At 55.4% G+C, this 15,556-nt stretch overlaps 1 protein-coding gene across 6 annotated transcripts in view; it reads left to right on the top strand.

The window, feature by feature from the left end:
• The window catches only part of LOC133354231 (endophilin-A3-like), a 79,156-nt gene extending 63,918 nt beyond the window's left edge, over positions 1-15,238 (top strand). For 2 of the 6 annotated variants that reach the window (XM_061570917.1, XM_061570916.1), the window contains 4 exons: positions 5,213-5,316; positions 6,448-6,596; positions 7,574-7,636; positions 10,800-15,238. In XM_061570917.1, coding sequence (XP_061426901.1) covers positions 5,213-5,316; positions 6,448-6,596; positions 7,574-7,636; positions 10,800-11,002 — 519 coding nt within the window. In that variant the 3' untranslated portion in view covers positions 11,003-15,238. The remainder of the gene's footprint in view (positions 1-5,212; positions 5,317-6,447; positions 6,597-7,573; positions 7,637-10,799) is intronic. The other 4 variants (XR_009756552.1, XM_061570913.1, XM_061570915.1 and 1 more) reach the window with 4 other exon arrangements.
• Positions 15,239-15,556: the final 318 nt, after the last annotated feature.

Genomic DNA, 15,556 nt, shown 5'->3' with positions numbered 1-15,556 from the left:
TCTCTGCAATTTTCGACCTCTCAGCCACGCGGCACCGTCTGATCTCTGCAATTTTCGACCTCTCAGCCACGCGGCGCCGTCTAATCTCCGCAATTTTCGACCTCTCAGCCACGCAGCACCGTCTAATCTCTGCAATTTTCGACCTCTCAGCCACGCGGCGCCGTCTAATCTCTGCAATTTTCGACCTCTCAGCCACGCGGCACCGTCTGATCTCTGCAATTTTCGACCTCATAGCCACGCGGCGCCGTCTAATCTCCGCAATTTTCGACCTCTCAGCCACGCGGCGCCGTCTAATCTCTGCAATTTTCGACCTCAGCCACGCGGCACCGTCTGATCTCTGCAATTTTCGACCTCTCAGCCACGCGGCGCCGTCTAATCTCTGCAATTTTCGACCTCTCAGCCACGCGGCGCCGTCTAATCTCTGCAATTTTCGACCTCTCAGCCACGCGGCACCGTCTGATCTCTGCAATTTTCGACCTCTCAGCCACGCGGCGCCGTCTAATCTCCGCAATTTTCGACCTCTCAGCCCCGCGGCACCGTCTGATCTCTGCAATTTTCGACCTCTCAGCCACGCGGCGCCGTCTAATCTCCGCAATTTTCGACCTCTCAGCCACGCAGCACCGTCTAATCTCCGCAATTTTCGACCTCTCAGCCACGCGGCACCGTCTGATCTCTGCAATTTTCGACCTCTCAGCCACGCGGCGCCGTCTAATCTCTGCAATTTTCGACCTCTCAGCCACGCGGCGCCGTCTAATCTCTGCAATTTTCGACCTCTCAGCCACGCAGCACCGTCTGATCTCTGCAATTTTCGACCTCTCAGCCACGCGGCGCCGTTTAATCTCTGCAATTTTCGACCTCTCAGCCACGCGGCACCGTCTGATCTCTGCAATTTTCGACCTCTCAGCCACGCAGCGCCGTCTAATCTCTGCAATTTTCGACCTCTCAGCTACGCGGCGCCGTTTAATCTCTGCAATTTTCGACCTCTCAGCCACGCGGCACCGTCTGATCTCTGCAATTTTCGACCTCTCAGCCACGCAGCGCCGTCTAATCTCTGCAATTTTCGACCTCTCAGCCACGCGGCGCCGTTTAATCTCCGCAATTTTCGACCTCTCAGCCACGCAGCACCGTCTAATCTCCGCAATTTTCGACCTCTCAGCCACGCGGCGCCGTCTAATCTCTGCAATTTTCGACCTCTCAGCCACGCGGCGCCGTCTAATCTCCGCAATTTTCGACCTCTCAGCCACGCGGCGCCGTCTAATCTCTGCAATTTTCGACCTCTCAGCCACGCAGCACCGTCTAATCTCCGCAATTTTCGACCTCTCAGCCACGCGGCGCCGTCTAATCTCTGCAATTTTCGACCTCTCAGCCACGCGGCGCCGTCTAATCTCCGCAATTTTCGACCTCTCAGCCACGCGGCGCCGTCTAATCTCCGCAATTTTCGACCTCTCAGCCACGCGGCGCCGTCTAATCGCTCTAACGCGCCGTCTAATTTTCGACCTCTCAGCCACGCAGCGCCGTCTAATCTCTGCAATTTTCGACCTCTCAGCCACGCAGCACCGTCTAATCTCCGCAATTTTCGACCTCTCAGCCACGCAGCACCGTCTAATCTCTGCAATTTTCGACCTCTCAGCCACGCGGCGCCGTCTAATCTCCGCAATTTTCGACCTCTCAGCCACGCAGCACCGTCTAATCTCCGCAATTTTCGACCTCTCAGCCACGCAGCACCGTCTAATCTCTGCAATTTTCGACCTCTCAGCCACGCGGCGCCGTCTAATCTCCGCAATTTTCGACCTCTCAGCCACGCAGCACCGTATAATCTCCGCAATTTTCGACCTCTCAGCCACGCGGCGCCGTCTAATCTCTGCAATTTTCGACCTCTCAGCCACGCAGCACCGTCTGATCTCTGCAATTTTCGACCTCTCAGCCACGCGGCGCCGTCTAATCTCCGCAATTTTCGACCTCTCAGCCACGCGGCGCCGTCTAATCTCTGCAATTTTCGACCTCTCAGCCACGCGGCACCGTCTGATCTCTGCAATTTTCGACCTCTCAGCCACGCGGCGCCGTCTAATCTCTGCAATTTTCGACCTCTCAGCCACGCGGCGCCGTTTAATCTCTGCAATTTTCGACCTCTCAGCCACGCGGCACCGTCTGATCTCTGCAATTTTCGACCTCTCAGCCACGCGGCGCCGTCTAATCTCCGCAATTTTCGACCTCTCAGCCACGCGGCGCCGTCTAATCTCCGCAATTTTCGACCTCTCAGCCACGCGGCGCCGTCTAATCTCTGCAATTTTCGACCTCTCAGCCACGCGGCACCGTCTGATCTCTGCAATTTTCGACCTCTCAGCCACGCGGCACCGTCTGATCTCTGCAATTTTCAAAAAGACAAACTGGAAAGCCGGACTATTCAGTGAATATCCACATCGTATTTTATTCATATGCTGCGTCAATCCAAATTATAATATATAATCTAGTTTGCAAAATAACAGGGAAGGGTCTGTTATGTCGTGAAAACACGCAAACAAAATAGCGGCTGGGTTGAGCCCGTTAACTCGCTGCACTTGTGCGGATCTGGTTTAATCGTGTGCAGTTGGCTTCTCTGAAACGAATGACCAACCGACCCTCTACCGTCCATCGTGAAGTTATCCCCGTCACGGGCTTCGTGGCTCTGTCTCGGCCATGTGCGTGTGAAGTTCTGACCGCCTCTGCTCCGCACGTCCATTACACGACGTTCCGGCCAGCGCGAGGTCCGGTGCGTCCCCTGTGCCGCAGCTCCGATGCCGTAGCCGAAGTGGAAAAATCCACCGTGGAAAAAACAACAACAACAACAAACGACCGCTCACGCCGTCACCGCGATCAAAGTCGCGCGAGTCTCTCTCTGCTCGTGCGCGCAGTTGGAGGGGGGTGGGGGGGGCGATCAGCACACCTCTCATTTGGTAGTCTCTGGGCGAAATTCCACATTACCGTGGCAGGGGATAGTCTCATCATGTACGTGTGTATGTTGAAATCTTCTTTTGCACCGTACGTAGCCAACCATGCGAATCGGAGGTGCGGGGGGAAGGACAACAAACTAAACACAAAAGGCAATTCTCAAAGCCGTATTGATGGCCACTGTCCCATTCGTGAGTCGTAAACGATCTGGCCGCTGAGCGGTGCTGTTGGAAATGCCAACGACTGCAGTCGTTTATCCGGCCGGGTTGCACGGCGGTACAGCGAGCGGTTGTTCTATGTAAAGCCTCGTCCCTGCCATGGGATCGTGGAATTTCCATCACTGGCTCAGGGCTTCAAACACGAGATGAGTGCCAGCTAGATGCTGATTTGGGCAAGGAATCTCTTTGATTTTTTTTTATTTAAATTTGCAATCGAAAATGCTTAATGTAAAATCCTTGATGGGAGTCCAAACCAATCCCTCGTAGCCTTTTGAGTCAATAAAATGATGGGGGGTTTTTTTTTCTGTAGCCAACCATGATCATGCAATGGATGGACTGATCCCTGCCACAGTAATGTGGAATGTTCATTATTTACAGCAACGACCACAGTCTGTGAAGAGTGCCACCCGTCAACGTTTCTTATAATTCAATAACATTTTTTTTCCTCCATCAAAGATGAATTCGAATGTTGCTTTCCCTTCAGCAGCAGCAGCGGCCATCATCACGTTTGTCAAGTGCGATCAATGCCACTTCGCACTCCGGACTCTCCGTCCTGCCCCAGGGGGAGTCGCCCCCCTGCAGAGCTGGATCTCTGGAACACGTTTGAGGATGACCTACTTTCTCCTGCAAGTGCAGCCCCTCGAGATGCCCACTTCGTCGCGCCAGCCGTGTGCTCTACGAGTTTCACGCCAAATTTTATTTTTGTCCCCCGGTCTCTGAGCGCCGTCACAGCCGCACGTGCGTCCGTGGCATCCTCGGAGCTTACGAGGAAGAGACGCGGCGTGGTCGAGCTGCCGTCAGACAGGACGATGCCGTGGGTGTGCGACCTCCAGTTGAAACGTCGCGGGGGAAAAAAAACGTGTCCAACTCTTGCTTTGACCTTCAACATCGCTCCGGTGTTTCGCTGACGAGCTCAATCTCGGTTGGCGTATCTGCCCAGGACGTGACAACCGGATTTGATTGGGTTCTGCCGGGTGGCGGAGGGCTACGGGTAACACAAAGATCAAAGATCCCCCGTATAGCCTTCACAGACTGTAGGGGCAAGTGCTGTTAGCGAGCACCTATGAAGGCCAGAACGGTACACGAGGGGGTGGGTGGCCAGCACCACGCCCGACCGCCTTTGTCTCCCTAGCGGCGATGTTTACACACCACACCAGGTACTCATTTGAGGCTGAGTCGACCTAGGGGAGGCCCGGGACCAGTTCAGATAATCGTCACTGGTGTTTGCCGTGAGCGGGAATCGAACCCGGGTCGCCAGGTTCGTAGTGCAGCGCGCTAACCACTACACTACCGCTCCCCACTGGTAACACAAGTACATTAACACAGACACGACAATCTGACTCGCAGACAGACTCATCCTGAATGACGACCGCACTCTTCAACGGAGATCTCAGACCCTGCCCCCTACGCAGACAAAGACAAAGGTCCCCCGTACAGGCGACGAAGGCTGTTGTGGAAACTGCTGATGGTGAGCAGCTGTGAAGGCTGCGACGTCGCACGGTCGGCTTGGTGTGGCTGGCACCACCCCTGTCTGCTTTTGTCTCCCGAGGGCCGTTATTTACATACTAGGCTAAGTCGACCTAGGGGAGGCCCAGAACCGGTTCAGATATTCATCACCAATGTTGTTCCATGAGCGGGAATGCAGCTCACGCTCTGCCAGGTTCGTAACGCAGTGCACGCATGCGTGTGTGCGTGCGTGTGTGCGTGCGTGTGCGTTTAGGCGTGCGTGTGTGTGAGTGCGTGTGTGGCGAGCGCTAGCGTAGTGGTTAGCGCACTGCGCTACGAACCCGGCGACCCGAGTTCGATTCCCGCTCACGGACAACACCGGTGACGATTATCTGAACCGGTACAGGGCCTCCCCTAGGTCGACTCAGCCTCAAACGAGTACCTGGTGCGGAGTGTAAACATCGCCACTGGGGAGACAAAGGCGGTCGGGCGTGGTGCTGGCCACCCACCGCCTCGTGTGTGCCGTGCCGGCCTTAGCAGGTGCTGCTGGCTTAACGACACTTGCCCCAGCAGTCTGTTAAGGCTACACGGGGGGTCTTTGTCTTTTGTGTGTGGAGCAGGTGGAGCAGGTGAGCCAGCTGGCGGCGCTGGTGGAGGCTCAGCTGGAGTACCACCAGCAGTCCGCCGTCATCCTCGTGCAGCTCCACCAGAAGCTGCAGCGCCGGTGACGCCCCCCCCCCCCCCTACTCTCCCAGCCCCCCACCACCCCACCCCCTATACCCCCTTCATCCCCCCACCCCCCTACATTCCTCCTCCCCCCCCACCCCCCTACATCCCTCCTCCCCCCACCCCCTACCTCCCTCCTCCCCCGCCCCCCTGCTGCCCCTTTAAACCAAACCACGCGTCCATTTGGTGTTGGCACCTTTCGAATGGCACGAGGCGACCACAGAGGTCAGTGCGCGTTGGCGAAGAGGTCGATTAACACGGTTTGGTTACGTACGGTGCGAAAGATGTTCAACATGCACGCATGCATACGTATGGCAGGAGCAGTTCAGACACCGCTCGCCACTGATGGTAGCCGTGACCAGGAATCGAACTCGGGTGGCCGTATCGATGATCCGTCGGTTGCAGAGCCGCAGTTGAGAGGCTACCGCCCGCCACTGCTTCAGGGACACCGCGTCTCGCTGCAAAGCGACGAGGATGTGAATGCGACGTCCGGTCCTCGGGAATCCTACGCTCCGCGCACGAAGGCGTCACAACACCGTGGGGACGAACGTGCCTAGCAGGGGAATCGCCGAGAAACTTAATTCACTCAACCCTTCCTCGTTCCGAGATGCCTGCAAGCGGCTCAACGTGAATTTTTTTTCGACAGGCGTAGTAGCGCCATTGTTTTTAAAGACGTTGTACTCAACGCAGAGAACCGTAGCGACACGAGCGTACTCTACGATAGCTGACGCCAAACTGTGCCACGCGCCCTCCCGCACGGCCTTGTGGGAGCCTCTGTACCCGATAAAGTTATTTTCTTTTAGTTTTTCTTCCGGTTTCGTTTTGACGGTTTACACTTAAGTCGTCGGAACGGAACGAGGAAGAAAAACCGACGACCTAGAAGTACGTCATCGGAACGGGAATGGGTTAACAAACAGCGCTTCGTTAACTTCCACATTTGGGAGTTCGTCTCAACTGTGAAGGACTCTTGAGAACGGCCTAACTCGACTTCCACTTCGCCATTCTCATTTTCCGCAACTCGACGTCTCTCTCGCACGGCTTAACCCTCGAAGTGCCCTCGTGGTGGTTGCGGGCGCCGTGTGACCCCCTCCCCCCCCCCGGTGCGTGCCGGCGGCGACCCGTGGCGCAGGATAAGCGAGACGTCGGATCGGCCGAGGCGAGAGTTCAAGCCCAAGCCCGTGTTCGCGCCCTGCGACCTCCAGGAGAACAGCCAGCAGAACGGCGGCGTCAGCGCCGCCTCCTACGCCTCCTCCTCCGCTCGCTCCTCCAAGTCCTCAGGTACCGGAGAGGGGGGGGGGAGCGGCGATTCACAGCGCCGTGAGGGACGGGCGCGGGTCGTGTGCGTCCTCTCGGTTGGATGGCGCTGACGAGGGGCTCCCGTTGGGACGTGGCGGCCCGCCCCCACCCCTCTTCCCACCGCCTCAACACCGCCGACAACGGTGTGGTTGCACCGGGGAAACGGACGGGGATCTCCCGTCTCACGTGACGTGTTAGCGGTTAGCGTCCATTCACCATCGCCCTCCGCAACGGGCTTGCCTTGTCATTGTAGGGACGCCGACTCCTGCCATTGGAATGTGGAATTCACGCCCACTCGCCCCCCCCCCCCATGCCTGTCCGTGTGGATGAGTTCCGCCCATTGCTTGTTTTACCTCGACTCGAACTTTGACCCTTGTGATTCGCCACATCCGTACAGCCATCGGCGTGCTTTTCTACACAGCGTGCAGACATTGCGCTGTGTTGTCCACCGAATGCCGTGTGCGTGTGTTTGCGAGAGCGCGTGCTGCGAATGGTTAACACCACGGGAGGTTTTCGTAAAGTGAGGCCTAATTTCAGCCGGATCTGTCTGATTCGGTGACCTGAAAAATATTGGCTATGGCAGTGACCGCTATTGCACGGACCACCTGCTCCAGTCCGTCGAACTCCCAGAAGACATTGAGTGAGAGATTAAGCCCCGCTTGGTGCAAAGCGCACGTCTTGCGAGTTGCGAGTGTCGCGCAGCATGAACGCATGTCGTCCTCGGGCGTCTGCTGCGTTGTCCTCATTGTTAATCACGTCGTGACAGAATCGCGTGTCAACGATTTGCGGTTCCGTGCATTTCATTTTCAGCGTATTTCCATTCGTTGTTTTTTTGTTTTTATTTTCCCCTGCGCCACGCGCTCGCAGACTCATCCCGCCTTAACGTGTGACGTTTTTCCCCTCCGCCCACCATGTCACATGACCCGCCGCATGATCTGTCACGTGACCCCCAACGTCAGACTCCTCTCCGAGGCTCAGCCAATCGGGGAACTTTAGCTGGTCGCAAGAGATTCAGACCCTGGGTGAGTACTCGCTGAGCTGACTGCTGCTAAAATATCAAGCTGACGATCGTTTTTTTCTTTCATAATTTAATAAATTCTTACAAATTGACCTCATCATCTTCCGTCATTAACTCTCCACCAGGACTGTGATACATCGTACGAAAAGAAGACGCGCGATAATCGTATCGTCTAAATATCCTTATCACGATTGTCATTGATCGTTTCAATTCTTCTATTAATTTATTTTCCCGACAAATTTTTTTCACAAATTCGAATTGTAAATACACGAGCGGTTATCCATGAAATGATTGCTCTGTAAGTAAACAAAAAAAATCTTTCGAGTAATTGACGATGCGACGATCATATGACGTCGTCGTTTTCATCGCTGAGTTATGATTCTTTTTGTGTGTAACTTGCACGGATAACTCGGCAACCTGAGTTCGATTCCCGAGCACTGCACGCGTCGGTGGCGAGTGACATCTGAACCAGTCATGGGCACCCCATGTCACTGGTTCCACAACCCACAATGACCAGCTTGGTGAAGTAGGGTCAGACAAACCTCCATGACTGATTTGACAAAGGGCTGTAAGCTCTTACAATTCTTGTTAATTATCTGCATTGAATAATCTGCGTTCGATTTGTGAAAAAAAATCCGATTGTTTTTGCTTTCACATGTGGCGTCGTGCCCAGGCTGGCACTGCAAGATGAAGCCGCCTGTGATTAACGCGCCTCACCGTGGCTGACCAATCACGCCGCTGCTACTTTCCTGTAGCCGGCACAGAGCTTCGCGTGCGATCTTTGCTGCAGCTCGGCTCTAAACCAACGGGAGCTTAACACCCTCGTGCGCTTCACGGCCTTGCTCTCCGTCCTCCCATCGCGCCTCTTGATGCGCTGCCCGCTGCTCGAATCGCTCGCGACCAGATTGCGACGACATCTCTAGCGATAGTGCGGTCCGTCGCGTGGCGGCCCCCCCCGACGCCGCCCGGATCCCCCCCCCCCCCCTCTGCCCGTACACCTCCCCCCTCCTGCGCCCCCCGCCCACACACCACTGGGATGCTACATTGCAAAGGTGTCGCCGGCAATAACACTGGTCAACACACTTTTTCTGGCATAAGGTATTCCAACGGTTTTAATGTAATTTTGGGGTGCTGATATCAAATATTGCATTTTCAATAAAAATTGCAGAAGAAAAATATTAAATAAATGTGGATATCTACATAAAATGATATTATAAACACACTATCCTAATAATACAGCACCATATTTTAACACTAAAGCAGTCACTGACTCGCAACAACTTGCAATCATAAGTGACAGAGTTAATTTCAGGTAAAATGAATGAAAATGGGGTATGCCGATAGCATAAAAATGAGATGTGATAGAGCAAATCTGAGATCAGATTTGGAATCAGCACCCTAAAATTAGTCTAAAACAGCTGCAAAAGTCCAGGCCAGAAAAAAATGTTTTTTTTTTGTTGACCAGTGTAATGAATGCGTCAAGCCGTACGTCCGCGGAGGGTGCGCTCGTGATGCCGGCTCCTTGGCAGCGGACGCGAGAGACCCGGCGACGTTTACTTTGAAAAGGAGTCGGCCATCGTGCGCATTCGTCGCGGCCCGAGTTTGAGAAATGAAACGTTGGAAAAACTACCGCACGCAGCAACGTCGCCCCTCTCACGGCAGACTGCACGACGAATGGCACCGATACCAATTCTACCAAATTGACGATGGTGTTAGCCGCCGTGGCAATAATTAGAGCGTTTCCAATCGGCAGGCGTGGCGGCGCGCGCCTGCAATCCTGCGAGATGGAGGTGGGGGTTGATGGATCAGCAATGGGTTGGGTTACCTCCAGGGACGCTTCCGGTTTCCTCACCCGCCCAAACAATGCTCAGCAGGGATTTGGCGGGACAAACCCGTGGCAGCACCACGTCCTGAACAGCGGGCACCCGACGCACAGTCGAGCTTCCGTGAGCAAAAGACGAATCGTGTTATTCGTCTATATATCTCTCTCCCTTTGAGATCTCACAACTGCTCAATGTCTCCGTGTACAGGCTGCAGGTCTCATCAGGCCCGCAGCCCCACGAGGCCTGCCACTTCCATACAGCCCAGCGATGGATATTTACCCTTTTATCCATTACTGCGAGCATCTTGGCCGCGCTGATCGGGTCCTAGCGGGGAATATGTATGGGTACCGCTTTATGGCAGAACGCAGCAGTGGTTGTCCTATGGATAGGCTCGTCCCCAGCATGGAACGTGGAATTTCGACCAACTGCTGTAATCGGTGGATGAGCACCCAGCCCCATGTCCGTTAGAGCGAGAAATCACTTGGACTTTGAGCACTATCGACCTCCGATGCGTTTTCTATTGTACCGCGTGCCCCCTGAAGAAGCTCCCCACCACGTAGAGCAAAACGTCGGACATTACAGTCACCTGTAATTATTTCTCTACTATTAGTATGATTATTCGATGACGCCGAGGTCTGTGGTCATTTGTGTTGGCCCGCCAAAGGAAGATTTCCGATTCAGCCATCGGTAAAGTCAATATTTTCCCCGCCCACACCTGGAGATGATCTCAGCTGTTGAGACGCTATCCCCTACTGGATATCTGTGAACAAGAGCTTCACAGCTCATCGGATTTCTCCGGGATCAATAAAGATTCTGATTCTATTTCGATTTAAAGCTTTCGTGACTGCAGGGATTTATCTTCTTGGTTCTTTCGGTAAAGAAGATTCTGATTCTGCTACTGCTGCTACCGCTGCTGCGGGTCTGTGGATCACACGCACGCAAATTCGCGAACCGCCCTCCCCTACGCGTGGGCGTCTCCTGGCTTACCAGGGTACGATGGCGGTACAGCAAGTGGATTACTCTCCATCTGTACGGGGATTGTGTGTTGTGCGTAGGGTTTTCGCTGGGCGCACCGCTTCCCTCCTCCCACACTAATAAAATTGGAGTTGTGGCCACAGCCCAGTAAGGGACCACAGAGCTGGTGCGATTGTCGGCCACCGCTGGTTTTGACTGCTTCCCTGCTCGTCTGCAGCTTCCCTGCTCGTCTGCAGCTCCCCGCGCAAACTGTCACCCGTCGCAAAACCCTGCGAGCGGCGGTTTTTGAGGTGCAGTTTTCGCGAACGGCGCCGGCGCGGTTCACGAAAGCCCAACGGCTTCTAACTGGCGGGCGTGACCTCCTCCCAGCAGCGGCGCCCATGGACCAGCCGTGCTGCAAGGCGCTGTTCGACTTCGACCCCGAAAACGACGGGGAGCTGGGCTTCAAGGAGGGCGACGTCATCACGCTCACCAACCAGATCGACGACAACTGGTACGAGGGCATGATCCACGGCCAGTCGGGATTCTTCCCCATCAACTACGTCGAGGTGCTCGTGCCACTGCCGCAGTGACCGTCGGGGGAGCGCCCCGGAGCTCCCCTTCCCCGCACCCCCCCCCCCACCTCCTTCCCCTCCGCCTACCCCAACCCCCCATTTCCCCGTCACGGCATCGGCCACTTGGCGCCGGCTCGCTCGATGGTAGCGCAGGGGGCGGATTCGGCGTGCCGAGGGGGACGCCGGCGGGAGCGCAGGGGAAGCGGCAGATAGTTAACGGGGCAACGGTGTCCGCAGAGGTGTAGCGGTGCACGCGTACGGCGCAGACCGGGAGGCAACGCGGCGCTTAGCAAAGGCCCGTTGCAGATTGTCGCTCCCGCGAAGAACACTTTGCCGAGCGTCAAGTGCCCTATCTCCAAAAGTGCCCTGAAGCAGGCCGCGTAGGGATCCGTTACTGAGAAGTGTTACTGCCGTTATGTTCGACGCGGCGTCGGAGAGGGAAGAGCGGTGTATCTCGTCCGTCTCAGCGCATCTAAAAGGAGCGAGAAAAAAAATATTTGTAAGTTGACGACGTTTGTCGTTCGACGTACGCCTCGTGGAACGGTTTGTGACTCCCGTGTACGGCACCCCCACCCCCCCTCCTCCTCCCCCGTGGGATCCGCACCTGCTCGGCGATTGATTGGTCGGTGGCATCTTAACATGCGCAGAGGTTGTGGCATTGTTGGCGCCGGCGGCACAGAGCGTGGCCGCCATCCCCGCTCGTCCGTGACTCCTCCCCCCCGGTCGTCGTTCTCTCTGCGAGAGCGAGCGAATGCCGCGCGGCGCACGTTACAAGTTGAGCTCATTGTTATTGGCGGCACAAACCCCGCGACCCGAACAAAGCCGTTTACATAACTGCCGGAGTCTGTTTTCGCGGTTGTGCCTCTGCATCGCGATTTCGTGCGTTTTTTTTTGTTTTTCCGGTTGTGCTGCCGCGTAGCTCCCCGATCTGTTTTTCGGCGGTTGTGCCGCTGTGCGTTGTTCGGCAACGACGCCCGACGTTTACATTTCCTGAAGAAGCTGCCGGGGCGTGGAGCGAAACGTTGGGCGTAGCGCAGGGAGACGCACGCCGCGACCCCAACAAAACACGCGGGAGAGGCCAAACACGGTCGCTTGTTTTCTGTGAGCGCGTGCGACGCACGGCGTTGTCGCGTTTGGTTTGTTGTCCTTCCCCCGCACCTCTGACGAGCACGCTCGGCTACGTACGGTGCGAAAGAAGTTCACCGTATGTATGTACAGCGACGCCCCGTGCGTGGTTTTGTGAAGCGCTTTGTACTGTAGCCTTGTACATGATATTTTCACCGGTCGTGCTGTACGGCTCTCCGTTGCGTTGTCGGTTTGTGCCGCGTGTTGATCGGCGCCGTGTCCCACGTTTCGCTGCACGCGACAGGAGCTTCTTCAGGAGCTGACTTGAACGGCCCACTCTCTCTCTTGGTTCTGTAGTAGAGTGGCTCCGCCGCCGTTGCTGCTGCTGTTGTTGTTGAGTCTTGACACCGTTTCTCTGAGCCCGCTGAACGACACAAAGATAACATCGACCGGGCCTTTGTCCAATCGGCGTCAAGATCCAACAACGGCACCGTGCGGCAGACGCTCTCCTGTCGAGAGAAGAAGCGAGCTTGCTCAGTTGGGTTGCTGACGAAGGCCCCCGGCACACGGAGCGGAACGTCGGACAACGTCCGAGCAGCACGCGGTACAACACGAAGCGCGTGGGGGAGAGCTTTATCCACCCTCATTTCATTTCCTTCACCCCGTCCCCCACACCCCCACGGACTTTATCGCCGCGAACTTGCCGTTGGGGCTCAGCTTGGGGTGAGAGTTTACAGAGCCCCGTTGCCGCGTGGTGGTGGTGGTGGTGGCCTGTCGCGTCCGCGTGTCTACGTCGCGTGCCTGCGTGCTCCCCACACACTCCCAGCCGTGCATGTTTTTGTGCTGGAAGTGGTGGGGGGGTCCGTTCCGTGCTCGTCGAAAGCGATCAAACTAAAGGAAAAACCGCCCGAGCCTCGGACCTGGGCAGCCATCGCTGTCTGAGTATTATTATTATTAATGTTGTAAACCAATTGGCAACTTTGCACAAGATGTTTGCTGACCCCCATTCATTTTTCTCCCAACCCGGATATTATTACTGTTGAGTGGTGAACGTTATTTACGCTGGCAAGCTACCATTGCAGCAATTCCAAACGTTCCACGGGAGTCTACGGACTTTGGTTTGCATAAAAGCAACTACACACAGAAGAAAAGAGATGATGTACGTTGCATCTTAAAGTACAGAAGATGGAATGTGTTATATCATATAGGTGCTGAGACACAAGAATTAGATGTGATTAAACAGCCCGATTGGCACTGCCGATCGTGTTGACAGGCTCGGACGCAAGAGACGGTGACGCTGAGAGATTTGGGACCACGTTACGGACCAATTCGTCGACGGAAGTGCAATTCGGTTTTGCCATTTCAAGCAGACATCGAGCGTTCTACGTTGCCTCGATGTGCATGAGTATGGGCCACACTGACCAGAAACCCGGAAGCCCCGCGCTTGAATATCAGAGACCAGCGTCCACACGCCCTGAAGTGTACCGCTCACTCTGTGTGTCCACACGCCCTGAGGTGTCCACACGCCCTCAAGTGTACCGCTCACTGTGTGTGTCCACACACCCTGGAGTGTACCGCTCACTGTGTGTGTCCACACACCCTGGAGTGTACCGCTCACTGTGTGTGTCCACACGCCCTGGAGTGTACCGCTCACTGTGTCCACACGCCCTGAGGTGTACCGCTCACTGTGTGTCCACACACCCTGGAGTGTACCGCTCACTGTGTGTTCACACGCCCTGAGGTGTACCGCTCACTCTGTGTGTGTCCACACACCCTGGAGTGTACCGCTCACTCTGTGTGTGTCCACACACCCTGGAGTGTACCGCTCACTCTGTGTGTGTGCACACGCCCTGGAGTGTACCGCTCACTCTGTGTGTCCACACGCCCTGGAGTGTACCACTCACTGTGTGTGTGCACACGCCCTGGAGTGTACCGCTCACTGTGTGTGTCCACACACTCTGGAGTGTACCGCTCACTGTGTGTGTCCACACACCCTGGAGTGTACCGCTCACTCTGTGTGTGTCCACACGCCCTGGAGTGTACCGCTCACTGTGTGTGTCCACACACCCTGGAGTGTACCACTCACTGTGTGTGTGCACACGCCCTGGAGTGTACCGCTCACTGTGTGTGTCCACACGCCCTGGAGTGTACCGCTCACTGTGTGTGTGTCCACACGCCCTGGAGTGTACCACTCACTGTGTGTGTCCACACGCCCTGGAGTGTACCACTCACTGTGTGTGTCCACACGCCCTGGAGTGTACCACTCACTGTGTGTGTCCACACGCCCTGGAGTGTACCGCTCACTGTGTGTGTCCACACGCCCTGGAGTGTACCGGTCACTGTGTGTGTCCACACACCCTGGAGTGTACCGGTCACTGTGTGTGTCCACACACCCTGGAGTGTACCGGTCACTGTGTGTGTCCACTCGCCCTGAGGTGTACCGGTCACTGTGTGTGTCCACACGCCCTGGAGTGTACCGCTCACTGTGTGTGTCCACACACCCTGGAGTGTACCGGTCACTGTGTGTGTCCACACGCCCTGGAGTGTACCGCTCACTGTGTGTGTCCACTCGCCCTGAGGTGTACCGGTCACTGTGTGTGTCCACACGCCCTGGAGTGTACCGCTCACTGTGTGTGTCCACACGCCCTGGAGTGTACCGGTCACTGTGTGTGTCCACTCGCCCTGAGGTGTACCGGTCACTCGCGCTAACAGCTGTGCCCGTGATGTCTCCTCGTGTTGATCTTAAGGCTTCGGAGTCTCAGCCCACAAGGATAATTGGCATTGTACTGAATGTTGTTTAACCACTGGTTAATTATGACTCCCGATAGAGTGTATGAGCTCTTTATATTTTTGCACATTCCTGCTTGCGAGGTCACTTATTCCTTCCCGTGTAGACCTATGTTGCTGTAGTGGTCGTCCTGATTGCTTTGTGAGAGCCGTAAATCTTCATGCCTCAATAGACATTTTTATAATGTAGAGAAATGCACATCTGTGACCGGCGGATACTATATGTATATGTTTTACTATACGAGATGTATTTTACATGTTAAGTGGTTCAGTGAATTGCCTTAACATTCCCTGCCCTGTGTCCTGTAGCGTGGTGATGTGGTGCATTGAGATGTTGATGCACAGGTGGCATTGTTTCAAAAGTATTGCGTAAATAAATCTATCGTGGTGGGGGTTACAGCTCCTTGCGTGTGTGGGATTGGGCATGTCTGCTTCTTCGGAGAACGGCGGTGCAGTGGTTTGCGCACTTTGCGACAAGCCCAGCGACCCGCTCGCGATTATAAACCGTGGCGAATATTTGAACGAGTCCAGTACCTCCACTAGGTCGACTCAGCATTAAATCAGTACCTGGTTGCTGTGTGTTTTAAATCAGCACTTGGGAGACAAAGGCAGTCGGGCGTGCCATTGGCCACTCACCACCACGTGTGCCGCACCAGCCTTCTTTATTAGTGCTCAATAACGGCACGTGCCCCAACAGCCTCTTTTAGCCCCGCCCCACCC

Source organism: Lethenteron reissneri, chromosome 46 (assembly GCF_015708825.2).
Source record: "Lethenteron reissneri isolate LAM-NWPU_2019-01 chromosome 46, ASM1570882v1, whole genome shotgun sequence".
Lineage (NCBI taxonomy): Eukaryota > Metazoa > Chordata > Hyperoartia > Petromyzontiformes > Petromyzontidae > Lethenteron > Lethenteron reissneri.
This window is presented reverse-complemented; position numbering and strand designations above follow the sequence as displayed.